General features: G+C 44.8%; 1 protein-coding gene across 1 annotated transcript; it reads right to left on the reverse strand.

Moving 5' to 3' along the window:
- Positions 1-1,943: 1,943 nt before the first annotated feature.
- LINC1 (little nuclei1) lies at positions 1,944-8,495 on the reverse strand. The gene is made up of 9 exons (XM_048679632.2): positions 8,324-8,495; positions 7,840-8,048; positions 6,811-7,020; positions 6,193-6,446; positions 5,826-6,096; positions 5,637-5,720; positions 2,863-4,949; positions 2,563-2,746; positions 1,944-2,475 (listed from the first exon to the last, which is right to left on the reverse strand). Exons 2-9 carry the CDS (start codon positions 7,984-7,986, stop codon positions 2,266-2,268), a joined length of 3,447 nt encoding a protein of 1,148 aa, XP_048535589.2. The 5' UTR covers positions 7,987-8,048; positions 8,324-8,495; the 3' UTR covers positions 1,944-2,265.
- Positions 8,496-14,593: the final 6,098 nt, after the last annotated feature.

A 14,593-nucleotide genomic window follows, 5' to 3' on the forward strand; every position in this document is an offset into this window, starting at 1 on the left:
CGTTGTGCTAACACTTCCGCTTTCGGTCTACGAGGGTACGTGGACAACACTCTCCCCTCTCGTTGCTATGCATCACCATGATCTTGCGTGTGCATAGGGAAATTTTTGAAATTACTACGTTCCCCAACACCGTGGCCGTGGCACCACTATGAGAACCTCTCTTTATGCGGATGATGCAGCGGTGTTCATGGCACCCATCAAGAGAGACATTGATAACCTTGCTGGCATTTTGGAATGCTTTGGAGATGCCACCGGTCTGACCACCAACTTCCACAAAAGCTCGGTCGTTCCGATTCAATGTCGCCACCTCAACCTTGAGCGCATCCTTCAAAATCTACCTGCAAAAAGAGCATCCTTTCCCATGAAATATTTGGGTCTTCCACTTTCGGTTTGGATATTAAAGAAAGTAGACTTCCAGTTCCTCGAAGACAAGGTGGCGGCCAAACTTATTCCATGGGACGGCAACAACATCACCGCTATTGGTCGCACCACCTTGGTGAAGTCTGTGCTATCCTGCTTGTTGGTTTACTTCATCACATCTATCCACATCCTGCTGAGCACCTACATAACACAAGCAAGTTACAATGCGCTTTTATGTGGTCTGGCTCAGACAAAACCTCTGGAGCAAAATGCAAGGTCACTTGGGACTTAGTTTGCCGCCCTTACGAGCGTGGAGGCCTCGGCGTGCTAAACACCGTCAAATTCGCACGCGCACTGTGCTTGCGTTGGATATGATTTGAGTGGACGGTGCCACCCAAAATGTGGGTGGGCTTGGGCAACCCATGTGATGAAGAGGATTACAAATTTTCTATGCCTCCACCGTTATCACCGTTGGAATTGGGGCTAAAACACCCTTCTGGGATGCGCCTTGGGTTCATGGCCGCAAACCGAAGGATATTGCGCCGCTCATCCACGACGCATCCACAAGGAAAAACTGGAAGGTCAAGGAAGCACTCAACGAGGGCGCATAGATCTCCAAAATCAAGATGGCTATCGCCTTCACTATGGCTCACATTCACCAATTTGTGGAGCTTTGGATGCTCATTTCAGAATTCCACCTAGAGGAGCATGCGGAGGACGAGATCTCTTGGAAGCACACTACGAATGGTCAATACTCGGCGGCGTTTGCTTACTCGGCGCAATTCTTCGAAACCTTCTACTCTTCCATGGATCACACGGTGTGGAAAGCCTAGGCACCGCCTAAGGTGAAGTTCTTTGCGTGGCTTGCCATCCAGGACCGGATTTGGACCAGTGATCGCCTAGCACGCCGGGGATGGCCGAATTGCCATCTTTGCCCCCTCTGCAAACGGGAGCCGGAGTCCGGACTACACCTCTTCGTCAAGTGTCGTTTCACTCTTCGCCTTTGGAATTTGGTCAACGGGTGGCTAAACCTCGACAACCTTCACACTTCGACATGGCACCTTCAGGACTCCATTAAGGATTGGTGGGTGAGTCAATCGAGTTTGTGCACTCCCAACAGGAAAGCCATGGCATCCCTCACCATGCTTATCGGATGGACCATTTGGAATGAGAGGAACGCACGCATTTTCTGCAACAAGAGCATGCCACCCCCAATTCTGCTAAGCAACATCAAGAGTGAAGCCCTCACCTGGGTCACCGTCAGGGCTAAGAAGCTAGGTACTATAATACCGGAAGAGTAACACCACTTTGTATTTGTTGGGCTCGTGTAAAAACTCTATTCTCTCTTAATTAATATACGAGGCAAATTTTTTGCCTCGGTTCAAAAAAAATACTTCCAACACAACAAATGCCATGGAAACCGTTCGTTTTGCCATGCACCCAGGGAACGTTCGCTGAATAGCATTACCCACACAGCAAAAAAACATTCACACGCCTGTAATGCTTTTCTTTCCCACCTTTCTATTCAGAGGCACCAAAACTCGTGATGAATGACAAGATGCCGCAACACAGTGTAGAGAAGGTGAACAAAAGTAAGTAACCTGGACGTGGGATAAGGAACAAGAATTACAAACCTCAACAACTCTCGACTGTTACAGGCATCGCTGCCATAATATGAGTACATGGGGCATCACCTAAATTCTGTGAGCGCCATCCTCAAACTATGTCTGACTACAAAATATACTCATTCCCAATTACATGACGCTTTGACATAACGAGTGCAAGAAAATCTACTGATACATCATCACCGAACACACCAACAACCTAGAGTTCCAAGAATCGTCAATGCAAAACAAGAAACACTAGAAACAACCTAATCAGATGCAATTCTTATTCTTCCTCTTGTTATGTCGTGAAGAAAGACCATAGCGTTTTCCCAATCGATTTGTTTCGCCTCTCTGAATCATCATCATCATCATCCTCGTCATCATCTTCGACGCCCCCACGCTCACTTCCTGATGGTGTCATGGGCATCGCATCTTCACCTTGTTCACCATCCACAACAATATCACCATACTCCTCACCGGCAGTAGCATGGGCATCAACAGTTTCAGCCTAACATCAATGACAGGTTACCAGTTTATTAGCCCAGGTAAACACACATGCACCTGACATAGCGCAGAGTCTCTCTCTCTCTCTTACCTGGGAGAACTCTTGCAACTGCGATGCACCATCAGCTGATTCAGAAGGCCCCGTCCTCTTGCTATCAGCAGCTTTAGAGGTTCCTTCCGTGTCATCAGCAGTAGTTTCTACCGTCCGCTTTTTCCCTGTCCTCCCACCTTTCTTTTTCTCCGGTGCAGGAGGAGCTGCTGCCGCCGCATTTGCACTATACCAAGATGCAAAACGACAATATTATTCATTTACTAACTCCACGGTTCCAAGGAATGCAAGAGAAGACAACCCAGAGCAGAAATGAAATAGGGAAAGGTCAATTTAACTTACACTGTAGTGCGTCTCAAATTGTAGCGTTTTTCACCTGGGGCTTGCGTTGACGGGCCGGCTGGCTGCCGCCTCTTGCGACGCTGCCCACCAACTGAAACACTTCCAGATTGTGCTTCACTAATTTCTTCATCACTGATATCTGGTCCAGCAAGGCGCCTCTTCCGTGTACCACCAACAGTAACTGAATCTTCCTGATCATCATTCTTTTCATCTAAATTCTCACCAAGAATTACTTTAGCATCTTCAAGCACTGCACGAACCGACTTTGTCTTTTTCACCCCTCTTGGTCTACCCCTCCGTTTTGGAGGATTTGATGCTTCAGGTTGCAAATCTACTTCAGGGGCAGCCGTTGAGTCCTTTCCATTTTGGTCCACAGAGGCAATTGTTGTGTCAACTGCCATGTCATTAGCAGCAGCAAATGGCTGAGTTCCATGAACATCTATACAATTATCTGCGACTCCAACAGAAGACTCGATCTGGATATCATCAGCTATATCAAGCCTTTCGGATTCTTCATTCCCCCTTGCTCCACTGTCGGAAGGGAGACCCTCAGCATCAAAAGAATTATTTGCTGCCTGATAGACAGGAGTTGGCTCATAATCTGCTTCACTCGGTGAGGCTTCCTCTAATCTCGCACCAAAAGGAATGTTTATTTCCGCTTCCTGTTCCGATGACTGCTCGGCCTTTGTCCTAGGAGAGAACTTGAAAAGCCTTGAACACTTCTGCAACAGTGAGAAACGACCGGCTGAATTAACAAGTGTTCCTGTGTCTTGAGCCAAAGCATCAGTGTTCGGGGAACGATCATCTCCCTCAACAGCCAAACTTGGGTGGTCAATATCAGCATCATCCTTGAGAGATAGATCACCAAAGCCCTCAAAAACAGAAACCCCACAGCTTTTGCACACCTTGTACTTTTCAAACATGTCAATGAGGTTATTCCTGTCCCTGTTGTATGCTTCTCGACGATCCTTCAGACTCTTGCTGAGTGCATGAAGACTATCAATGTCTCTTCTAATGTCTGCCTTGTCAGTTTCCAATTTTCGCTTCTCCTCCACTAGAACTTCTTTTTCCCTCAGCAGCTGTTGTTTCTCCAATGTTATCTTTTGAATCTTGGACTCATTCAAATCAACAGCATGCTTTAGTTCATTTTCTACAAAATCCCTTTTCTTATTTAACTCATCCTCCTTCTGTTCCAGTTCCTTCTGTTTAATTGCTAGTTTATTCGCTATCTCCATCTCCAGTTCATGTCGATGGAGCTGCAAATTACGCTGAAGATCAGCACGTTCTCTCTTCAGATATTCATCAATCTCCTCACGCTGGTGTTTTATATCATCAGCCAAAGCTTTTTCCTTGAGTGCAAGATTATCCTGCTGCTCCTTGTACTTTGCATCCATTTCATCCTGTGTATCCTTGAATCTCTTCTCTTCATTGTGACGCCACCTTTCTAGATTTGTTTTTTCATTCTTGAGCACCTTTGCCTCCTCTTCTAGCCGAGCTCTTTTTTCATCAAGCTGCTCCCACTCTTCTTCAAATTTCTGCCGCTGCTTCCTCAAATCTTCAGTTTCTTCCGAGAGGGAATTGCTTCGCATTCTATACTCATCAATCTCCTTCTTCAGTTGTGCTGTCAGCATGCTGTGCTCTTGCCTCTCTTCCTCTGTAACTTTCAAATTGTTCTGTTCTTCTAAAATTTGCTTCTTTTCAGCTTCAATTGTGGCTTTCAGCCTTTCAACATCCGATCTGTACATCTCAGCCTGTTTTCGTTCATGATCTACTTGCAGCTTTTCTTCAGATAACTTATCCTTCTCAAGTTTCAGTGACTCATCCCACTTCTTCAAAGCTTTCGACTTGGTATCAAGGTCATTCTGCAATTCTTCCAGCTTTTTCTTGCTTTCATTTAACGCTTGCTCCCTTTTAGATATTTTGTTCTCCCTAGAACTGAGATCTTTTTCCTTCTTTACCAAATCAGCTTCCCTATGTTTCATCTTTTCATCAAAGGATTTCCTCTCACTCTCCAGCTCTAATTCAAAATCTCGTCTTTTTGCTTCAAGCTTCACCTCATGATCCTCGATAAGCTTCTGAAGCCCCATCTGAAACAGATTTCTCTGACAATATCAGATCACTGAAAAAGGTGCATGTTACACATAATATTCTGTGTGTCAAATATTCCAAAGAGGATGCTAGGAACATGAACACCTGTAGCTGACAAGCATAAGGAATAGAACAGAGTATCTGTATGAAAAGCTCGATGGCTCGAAAGTAATGAGATGAACACAGGATAGTGGCCAATCCGGCCAATTTACACATGACAAGGTGGGCAAGTGAAATAGCACAATGGGTAAAATAATAAGCTAAGCATGTCAACCTGTAAAAAGTTACAGAATAACATATACTCCCTCAGTCCGGAAATACTTGACTGAAAAATGGATGTATTAGAACTAAAATATGACTAGATACATCCATTGCTCCGACATGTATTTCCGGACGGAAGGAGTATATAGGGGAAAAGTCCACAGAAAAAACTAGAGAACATAAAATATCAACGGTACTCCCTCCGTAAAGAAATATAAGAGCGTTTAGATCACTACTTTACTAATCTAAACGCTCTTATATTTCTTTACAGAGGAAGTACATATTTAATATGCCATTAATTTTCCCCAAGGGTAAAATGCTCGAACTGCATAATGACCAAATAAATGTAACAGCAACATCGCTTGTACCCATTTATTCATAATGCCACAAATGGAGAGCAGACTGTTCATCGGTGTGTTACTTACTTTTTCTCTTGCACTAGCTTTTTCTTCTCTCTCAGATAACTTTTTCTCCTTTTTTTCCAAAATCTTGTGCTTTGCGTCAGCATCCTGCAAATGAATAGAAAATAAACAACATATATCTTTTTATTTTACTATCAACTCGTCATAACCCAGAATGAGGAGAAAAGAATGCAGGACCCATCACTGGGTTACCTTCTCTTGTGAGCGTAATTCATTTAGCCTTTTGGCAATATCATCCTCCTTTGTTTTCAAAATGATTTTAGTTGACTCCACTGTCTTCTTTGCCTCCTCCAATTCTTCCTGTTTTATCTTACAAAGTTTGTCATTCTCATTTGCTCTCTCCTCTCTGTCATTTACAGATCTCTGCAAATCAACGAGTCTGTTCTGACTTTCTTTAAGCTTTTTCTCCCAGACTTGCAGAGATTCCTCCTGCTCCTTGAGTTGCTTCTCTCGGGCCTTCCTCCTGTACGTAACCAAAACAATGAAACACAATACACAATATTATCACCTGCATAGCACAGTATAAAGTAGAGAAAGAAGACAGAGGAAATTGGCATACTCAGTCTCAAAATATAGCTTCTCCTTCTCCAACCTACGTTGCCGAGCTTCTGCCTCCTCTAAATCTCTGTCAGCTTGTGACTTCTTACGGTTTGCCTCCGCAAGCTTCGCATCTGCAGCATGAAGCTTCCCCTCGATCTCCAAAGATTTTTCCTCCAAATTAGCCTCAAGAGATTGAGCATCAGCTATCTTTTTCTGAGACGTGAACTTAACCTCAGCTATCTCTGATCGAATTTCACGTAGTGCCTTTTCAAGCTGCATATACAGACAAACAAAAAGTCATAAGGTAAACCAGAAAAAGAAAAATTGGAGTGCTTAATCAGTTTAAAACAGAGAGTAGTGCTTTCAGTAAAAGCAATACTGATGACTACAGTGGGTGCAGCAGCCTCTAATATTCATACCAACTCATTTTGGCTATTAGAGGATATACTAAAAAGTTAGATTACATAAAGCACACAACTGTAAGTATTGAACAACTTCCAAGAATCAAATATCTATGTAAAATGCAGTGCAAAAAATAGATATGCTCATTAGATCTCTGCAACTGGCAGAGTAGCCAGGTCAGAATGGTGCTGATAAATGACAAGAACAAAAAATTATGGGATAGAGAACAACATACATCAGCTACACATTGTTTCTCAACACCCAGTGATTTCCGCATGTTTTCTTCTCGCCTTTCATATTCTGATATAGCATTCAAATGTGCAGCTTGTTCCCGCTTTAAGATCTCCTCCTTTTGTGTCAGCACGTGGGTGACTTCGTCAAATTTGGCTGCCCACTCTTTTTTCTCAATCAAGAGCAGCCCCATATTGTATTGATATTCATGTAACTGTAAGACATACACATGAAAACACACATGTCAATAACTGTAACTGTTATGGGAATGAACAAAGTACAAAACAGAAGGTTAAATATCCTGACAGAAAATACTGTGATGAGGAAAAAGGAAATTTCTGAAGCAACATCCAAATTACACAAGGTGAGTGAGAAGGAAAATGCAAAAATACGCATAATAATTTTCTCCACTGCTTAACTTTTTACCTGTCCATATTATTGGTTTTAGAAGGCAGAAAACACTAGCTATAGCCCACAGTTCTTTCCACAAGGAGAACCCAATCATAATGATGACTAGCATTACTGAGAAGTGTTAAATGGTACTATAAGCAGAACCAATGTAACACTCTGCACTGCTTTGTTGAAAATGGTATAAGCAGACAGTTTTCTGGCTGTCTGGCCAAAACAGCCAGAAAAATGAGTTCTTCCATGGGTCACATGGAAATCTGATTCTTTAAGAACCAGCAAAGGCCAAAGGGTACAGTTTCGTCGTGCTAACAAGAAATTGTCAAAACCCTATCTTCTGAAAGGATTGCTGGTTTAAATCGAAAAGTTTGAGGCATGACTGATTTTAATAATGGTGTTATTTTTACTTTTCAAAATCTGACGACATGTGATAAAGAGAATACGTACTATATAGGATAATAGTACTGCATAGTTGGCCTTACTTGCTTGTGAATCTTATAATTTAAATAATTCGGGACAGAAGTCGAAGCGAGTAAAGAGACATAGCCCGAAACAAGATTCAAAAGTTGCATGGACTGGGGGGGGGGGGGGGGGGGGGGGGGGAACGGGGGCAAAGATTGGGCAAAACCTCCTGCTCGAGCTCGGCAGCTCTCTGTGAAGTCCCTTTGGCCTTGCCAAGGGGCGCAGATGCGGGCGGAGCGCCACCACCGGCCCGCTGGTTCCCTGGAGACGGCGTGGACCAGCCGTTCCATCCTTTCCCCTGCGGAGTAAACATCACGGCTTCTTGCTCCCAATTCCTTCACGGCGCATCAAAGAAACGAGGCGCCGCTCCCCTACCTGCAGTTCCAGAGGCCAAGAAAGGCACAGAGGTTACCAACCAAGCTCCCTCCAACAAAACCCTAACCACCAAGAAAACCCGGCAAAGGAAACCCTAATTGCCAAGAAACGCAGAGAATCCCGCCCCCGGAGCCGCGAGAAAGCCCCGCATTAGCAAGCGAGGACGGGCGTCCCCCGCCGAGAAGTCCGAATTTCAAACCCTCGAAATCCCAAGAAACCCCCCAAGAAACAAGCGGCGGAAAGAAGGTTAACGGATCTGCGAGGAGGGCGCTCACCGGGAGGTGCCCGGCGGCCACGGCGCGGCGGCGCGGTGGAGGCCGGCTGTGCGGGCGCGCGAGGGGCCGGGCTGGGCTAGGTCGGGGCTGCTGGTGCTCTGGGGGTTGGGTAGGTGCGTCGTGCGGCTGCGGTCAGATTTGGGAAAGGAGCGGGGAGACGGGGAGAGAGAAAGAGAAAAGGAGGGGGGAAGAGGCGGGCGGGGGGCTGGATGTAAATTGGCAGGGGGGCCGGGTGTCTGGCTGAAAAGCGGTGCTCGCGAGGGGAGCGTGTGGTGCGGCAAATGACCACGATGCCCCTTTGCATTTTGTGATGCTTTTTCGATGATGTAATCATGGGGCTCCGACTTGGCCCCCTCCTATTGGACAATCATTTGATGACCCAACTAGCATAACAACGGCATCAGTGCTGGCTGACAGTTTGGAACCAGTTTTTGTTGAAAGGAAAAAATAGTGCTGACTATAATGGCATGGAGCACCAAACCTTGACCATAGTGTCAAACCATTCTTTGATTAAAGTCGAAGGATATGACTCTCTGATTTTCAGAAGAAGAAAAGGTTGTATACGATTTGTAGGGTTTTATTTTGTAGAATTTTTTTCTCACATAGCCTGTTTTGATATGTATAATTGAAAATTATCTTTTATATGGACTGCTTTATGTGCAATTTCAAGAAAAAACTAGTGCATCTTTTAAAAAAAGTTGTCTCTTGAAGAACTATGATAGGCACCTGGTTTTTTCAAGACGTTCATGTGGTCTTTTTGAGGTGCAATTTCACATGTTTTTTTAGCATTCGAAACGGCAGGAGAGACTCCCACTGCTATAGCAATTTCACAATTTCTATTGCGTCTTTGTATGTTTTAATACCTATAGAGTTTAATATGGCACCCTGTTACCACGTTTTTTCATTCATGTGCATTTTAGTCACGAGGGTCATATGTATATTTCCATCATTTGAAACATATGACCAATCTTTAGTCGTCATCCTCACCTTCAAATTACATGCCTGATATGTGGTTTTAGGGCATGTTTGGTTCGTGTCCACCACAATGTGCCTGAGAAAATTGAGTGTCTGGATCTGGCCTGGGAAGGTGCTACATTTTTGCGTGGCCAGGCTAGTGTTGTTTGGTTTGTACCATGCCTGGTTAGAGTATTAGAAAATGTCACAACATGTTTACCTTCTGCTATTTGGACGGAACCACACATCTGCATGCCAGGAAGTCGTCCAGGCGTCCGGTTATGCTCGCCTGGGCAAGCTAGTGACCCTATCAGATTTTCAACCAGGCTAATGACATGTTGAGATTCCCCAGGTCAGGCTAGCATCGAATCATTAAGGATATAAACCAAACAAGTTCCACGCATGTCTCAGGTAAGCTCCAGGCTAGACAGATTTTACCCAGGGCTGCAACCAAAAAGGCCCTTAATGTGAGGTAGGATTGGCGCTCACAAACATCACATGCAGTATTTAAATGGGGCGGTTGATGCTTGTGCGTGTAGGACTTCATATTTGAGAGTTCGAACCCTCAATACATATTTCTAAGCATGCACTCGAGCACATTAGTGGCAACTTCATGAGGTCGGACAATCGAGGCATGAGTTTATAAGGTATAATCGAGGCATGAGTTTATAAGGTATATGTAGGATGCCAATTTAAAGGCAGACAACAAGGCTTGGTAGGAAGAGATGAACTAGTAATTATGGTAAGGGGTCATACCCGTATATACTGGCTGTGCAGCAGAATGATGCTCATGCCTTTCTCATGCATCTCGTAGTTCTTATGGATATCTCTCGCATGTTCACCCTACTAGCAAAAGTGTTGTCAAATATACCAATCCTTGAGCCATGTAGCAACAAAATGCAAAGCATAAGTTGCTCCATTCCGCCAGTCAAACAGTGTACCACTTCACCGCTAGTTACATCAGGGTTCAGTCTATCAAAAGAACTATCGTCGACAACGAAGTAACAAGCAGGGGAGGAGGAAATTAAAGCCTTTGTAAAAAAAATAGAGGTCAAACTCTCCTCATTAAATGGAGATGAATAAACTATGCCAAAGCGTTGTATGAAAACCATTACAACTCATGGTTTGTTTGGTTATGCTTAACGTGTGGCTTTTGATCGTTGGTCTACACGCCAAGAGATGTGATTTTGGCTTTTCACTTCTGTCTTACAACATTCAATAAAAAACCAGAAGGCATAAAAATATGTGTTTTTTATTGTACAAGCCAAAAACCAAAAGCGACGAGTTAAGTCTAGCCAAACAACCCATTAACTGGTTTGTTTGTCAATGTAAAGTAATTATTTAGATGTTTTTAGATGGCGTTGCCTATAAATGGGCATGTGGACGTCAATACCACGATTAGATTACTTTGTTCGTCGGTTGCCCCAACATGTTTGCAAAAATACATTGTGGTCTCTTCGCTTCACGTACAAGTTGTTATGCCCGTGCAAAATGACACACTAAATAATGTTGTTTGGCATATTCTTGTGTAACCAACTAACAACCATGTGATTTTAGAAGGGGGGGAGGGGGTCACAAAAGAAAGAAACACATGTCCAATCCCCGAGGTACAAGACAAACAACACATCAGAAAATATGTTAGTTGGGAGAATACATATGAAGTAGCCCACATGTCTAAGTCAGTGGCATGAATGAGGTAGAGTGGAATCGAGGATGTCAAGTGATTTACGAAAATCCTCGCTTAACTCTAGCCAGATTTTAGCACTAAATGCAAGGAGACCAAAATAGATGATCTTGTGTGACAACGATAGGGGCTTTGTCATGTTGTATAACATTCTTATTTGTGATCTCTCGACAGTACATGTAGTTTATGCGCCCATGTAAGACGACACACTAAACAATGTTGTGTCACCACAATCTTAGGTAACCAACTAACTAACTGCCATATGTTTTAGAAACAAGGGTCACAAAAAGAAAGAGATACTTGTTCATTCATGGTACAAGGCGAAATAAACCAGGGCACGGATCAACGAGATCGGTGTAGGCTACAAACCCACCAAGGTGAGGACAGATAGGAAAAAAGAGTAGCTAGTATAGTTACGCAGGAACCGGAGCACAATAGGGGCGTTCATAACCGTGTATACTGGTCATGTAGTAAATCAATGTGAGTATCTCCATTTGCAACTATATATTTTGCAATTCTTATGGATAGCTCCTGAAGGCTCAGCACGCTAATGAAAACTATTGTCGAATCCAGATATCCTAGTGAGGGAATACAAAGTAGAAATCGCTCCATCACACCGGCTGCATAGTGTTCTACTTCACCCTTGGTAAACACTAGGTTTTATATTGCCGAGAAAGGTAGCGACACCAACGACGCAGGATGCAAAGATAAAATAGGTGAAATGACGAAATGGCCTGCAATAACTTTGTTCGGCAAAAGATAGAAAGTGACTGAGGATATGCAAGGATTATACAGAAATATCTGCAACTTAAGCAGGTTGATACCATCTATAGACGAACAAGTGGACGACAAGACCAAAGATGAGATGACTTTGTTCGACAATGACCTCAACATGTGTTGTATAATCCCCTGTGATCGCTTCACGATAAAAGTTGTTTTATGGCCATGTAAGACAAGCCGCTAAATAATGTCGTGTCACACAATTTAGGTAACCAACTAACCGCCGTACTATATAATCTAGAAACGAAGTCCACAAAAGAAAAGGACACCTGTTCAATCCTGGTACAAGACGAACAAACATGCAAGCCAGTTTGTGTTAGTTTTCTCCTGGCAGTCTTCGCAAAAAAATAGGTTTTCTCCTGGCAGTAAACAATTTTGCAGCACGTTTGTCCGTGATCTTGGCTCACCTAACCAAATCAATCAACAGAAGATACCATGACAGTTTGAGGGTAGTGCCACCAGCCTAGTCCCAACGAGCGATGACGCAGCACCATATCCAATCCAACTGTCGTGGATGATTCCCTCTCATCAAAGGGGGAAAAAAACGCCGCGCATGCCATGATGCTTCCCGTTACGCGAGGGCAGCAGCGTAAAAGCACACGGCCGCTGGGGGCGTCGTGGGCGGGACTAATTCCGGCGCGGGTTTGGAATATGCCCCTACGGCGCCGGTACTAAATGCACCTGTCTCCCGACGACGCCCGTGGCTGACCGGTGGACCGCCGCGTCGCGGCCCCGAAATTAATTGGTCACATGCGCGGCGAGGCGGGCGGGCGGCGCGCGCGTCGGGGCTTCTTTTCCTTCCCTCCCATGCTTTCCAGCGTGGTGCGACGAGGCGCCAGCGCGCCAGCCCAGGGTGCCGTGCTGGGCGGGAATGCCTCTCGGAGGCTGTATGCAGTTTGGCGACGATTGGAATCTCCCGCCCGCTACTCTCCTCCCCTCTGATGTCGCCCGCGGCCCCCATCGTTTATTCTTCCGTGCCGGTTGCAGTTTGGGTATCTGTTTTTTTTTGAAGGGCAGTTTGGGTATCTTGAACTGATTGACAAGCACTGGAATCGTGATAACTTCAGGTCTGGCAGCACGGAACATGCAAAGATAGCTCTTCCAACAGCTACGTGGCGGTACTGATGAAAAGTCCCTCGCGGGAAAAAAAAAGGTGCGATAGCTATTTGTAAGTTGCGTGATTGTTGGTTCCAGGCTACTCAATTCATGGCATCTCCAACACCAATCCGCAAATTTCTTTTCGTATCCGTTCGCGGACAGAGGGAGACCAGTCCGCGGACACGAATGCGGGAAGACGACTTCCAACGCTAGCCGCATACATCCGGTCAAAAATTCGAACCAATCTGTCGTGGTTTTGTCACGGCAGATGTTCTAGAGAAAGGACTTAGTCATGGAGCCATCACTACGGGTTAGTTTGAAGGGGTTAAAGCGGACACAAGGACGCAAGAGAGTTTATACTAGTTCGGCCCCTTCAATGAAGGTAAAAGCCTACTTCTAGTTGTGATGGAATTGATGGGTGTTTCAATGACTAGGGAGCGAATAAGCTTCGCCTATGTCTCGAGTCGTTGTCTGTCGTCCTTGAACCGCCGCCGGGTCGTCCCCTTATATACATAGGTGACGCCTGCCGGTTCAGAGAGTCCCAACACCGGTTCATACTCGTGTCCGGGTTGGTCTCTCCTTGTTCGTAACTCATATTACAAGTATGTGCACAAAGCTGATGTACGGCTACAGGTTATAAACCGACTACGGGCCCTGGGCCTTTATCTGCCTCTTTGGGCTTTAACACCTTTGAACTACTGATGGAGTTAATCCGGCCCAGGTAGGCCGGTTTATGCCCAGTAGTAATATCTCCAACATTAGGCCCCAGATTGATTTGAACAGGTTCATGTCAATCCTTAGCAAAAATCTTCGTCTTCAACATCTTCTTGTAGTTGTTGAACCGCCGTGACGTCATCTTCTCTGTTTGCTGTAAACCGGCGTGACATCATCTGTCATAAAGAAAACATCCATGATATCTTCTTGTTTAATAGATTCGCAATGACCGAGGTGACCGCCCTACTTCCGAAATCTGCGGTCCCTTGATTCCCGCGCCTGACACATGTCCTTTGCCTTATAAATAGGCCCGAAGGGTCATTTCTTTTCTTCCCTTCGTGCCCTTCCTCTTCGTCTTCCTCGTGTCGCCAGTCTCAGAGCTCCGCCGCCTCCGTCGTCTTCTGCATCACCCTTGGCCGCTGCATCAACTTGAACGCGCCAGAAAGCCGCGGCGACCTTCCGCGTTTTCCTCAGCTCTGGTAGATCTTCTGTTCTTCTCAATATAGATCTGATCTAGGGCTTCGTGTTCTTGCGGTGTTCATCACTTGTTCATACTCATGTATTAGCTCCTGGATGCACATGTAAACCCTTGCTTTGTGTAGCGGTAACTTTCAGTATCCGCCGCTAGTTTCCTGCCCAAAACCATAGATCTCACATATACTTCTGCTCATTGATTCAATACTGTTCTGCTTTGATCTTTGACTATTTTTCTTATTTTCTGAACTTGCTTCAGATCCAATGCCGTAATAAGATCTTGTGAAACCTGTTTCTGCATACTTAACCATCCGCAATCTAATTGCTTCAATGTTTAGTTCAGGCGGTTTAACCTTATAGAAACCATTAGTCCCCTTGTTGAACCGCCAGATGCAGGTTGCTTCATGAAACTCCGGTTTAGATAGGGTTGTTTCCGGTTTAACATTGTACATACCAGTGCATTTTAATCAATGCATTTTTGAACCGGGATATTTTACCTTGTAGATTCCGTCATGGCCAAGCAAGTGTATGAGTACAATTGGGTTCCTTCTCACGTCACAGAGGCG

This window comes from Triticum urartu, chromosome 6A (genome assembly GCF_056163025.1).
Source record: "Triticum urartu cultivar PI428250 chromosome 6A, HENAU_Tu73, whole genome shotgun sequence".
Taxonomy (NCBI): Eukaryota; Viridiplantae; Streptophyta; class Magnoliopsida; order Poales; family Poaceae; genus Triticum; species Triticum urartu.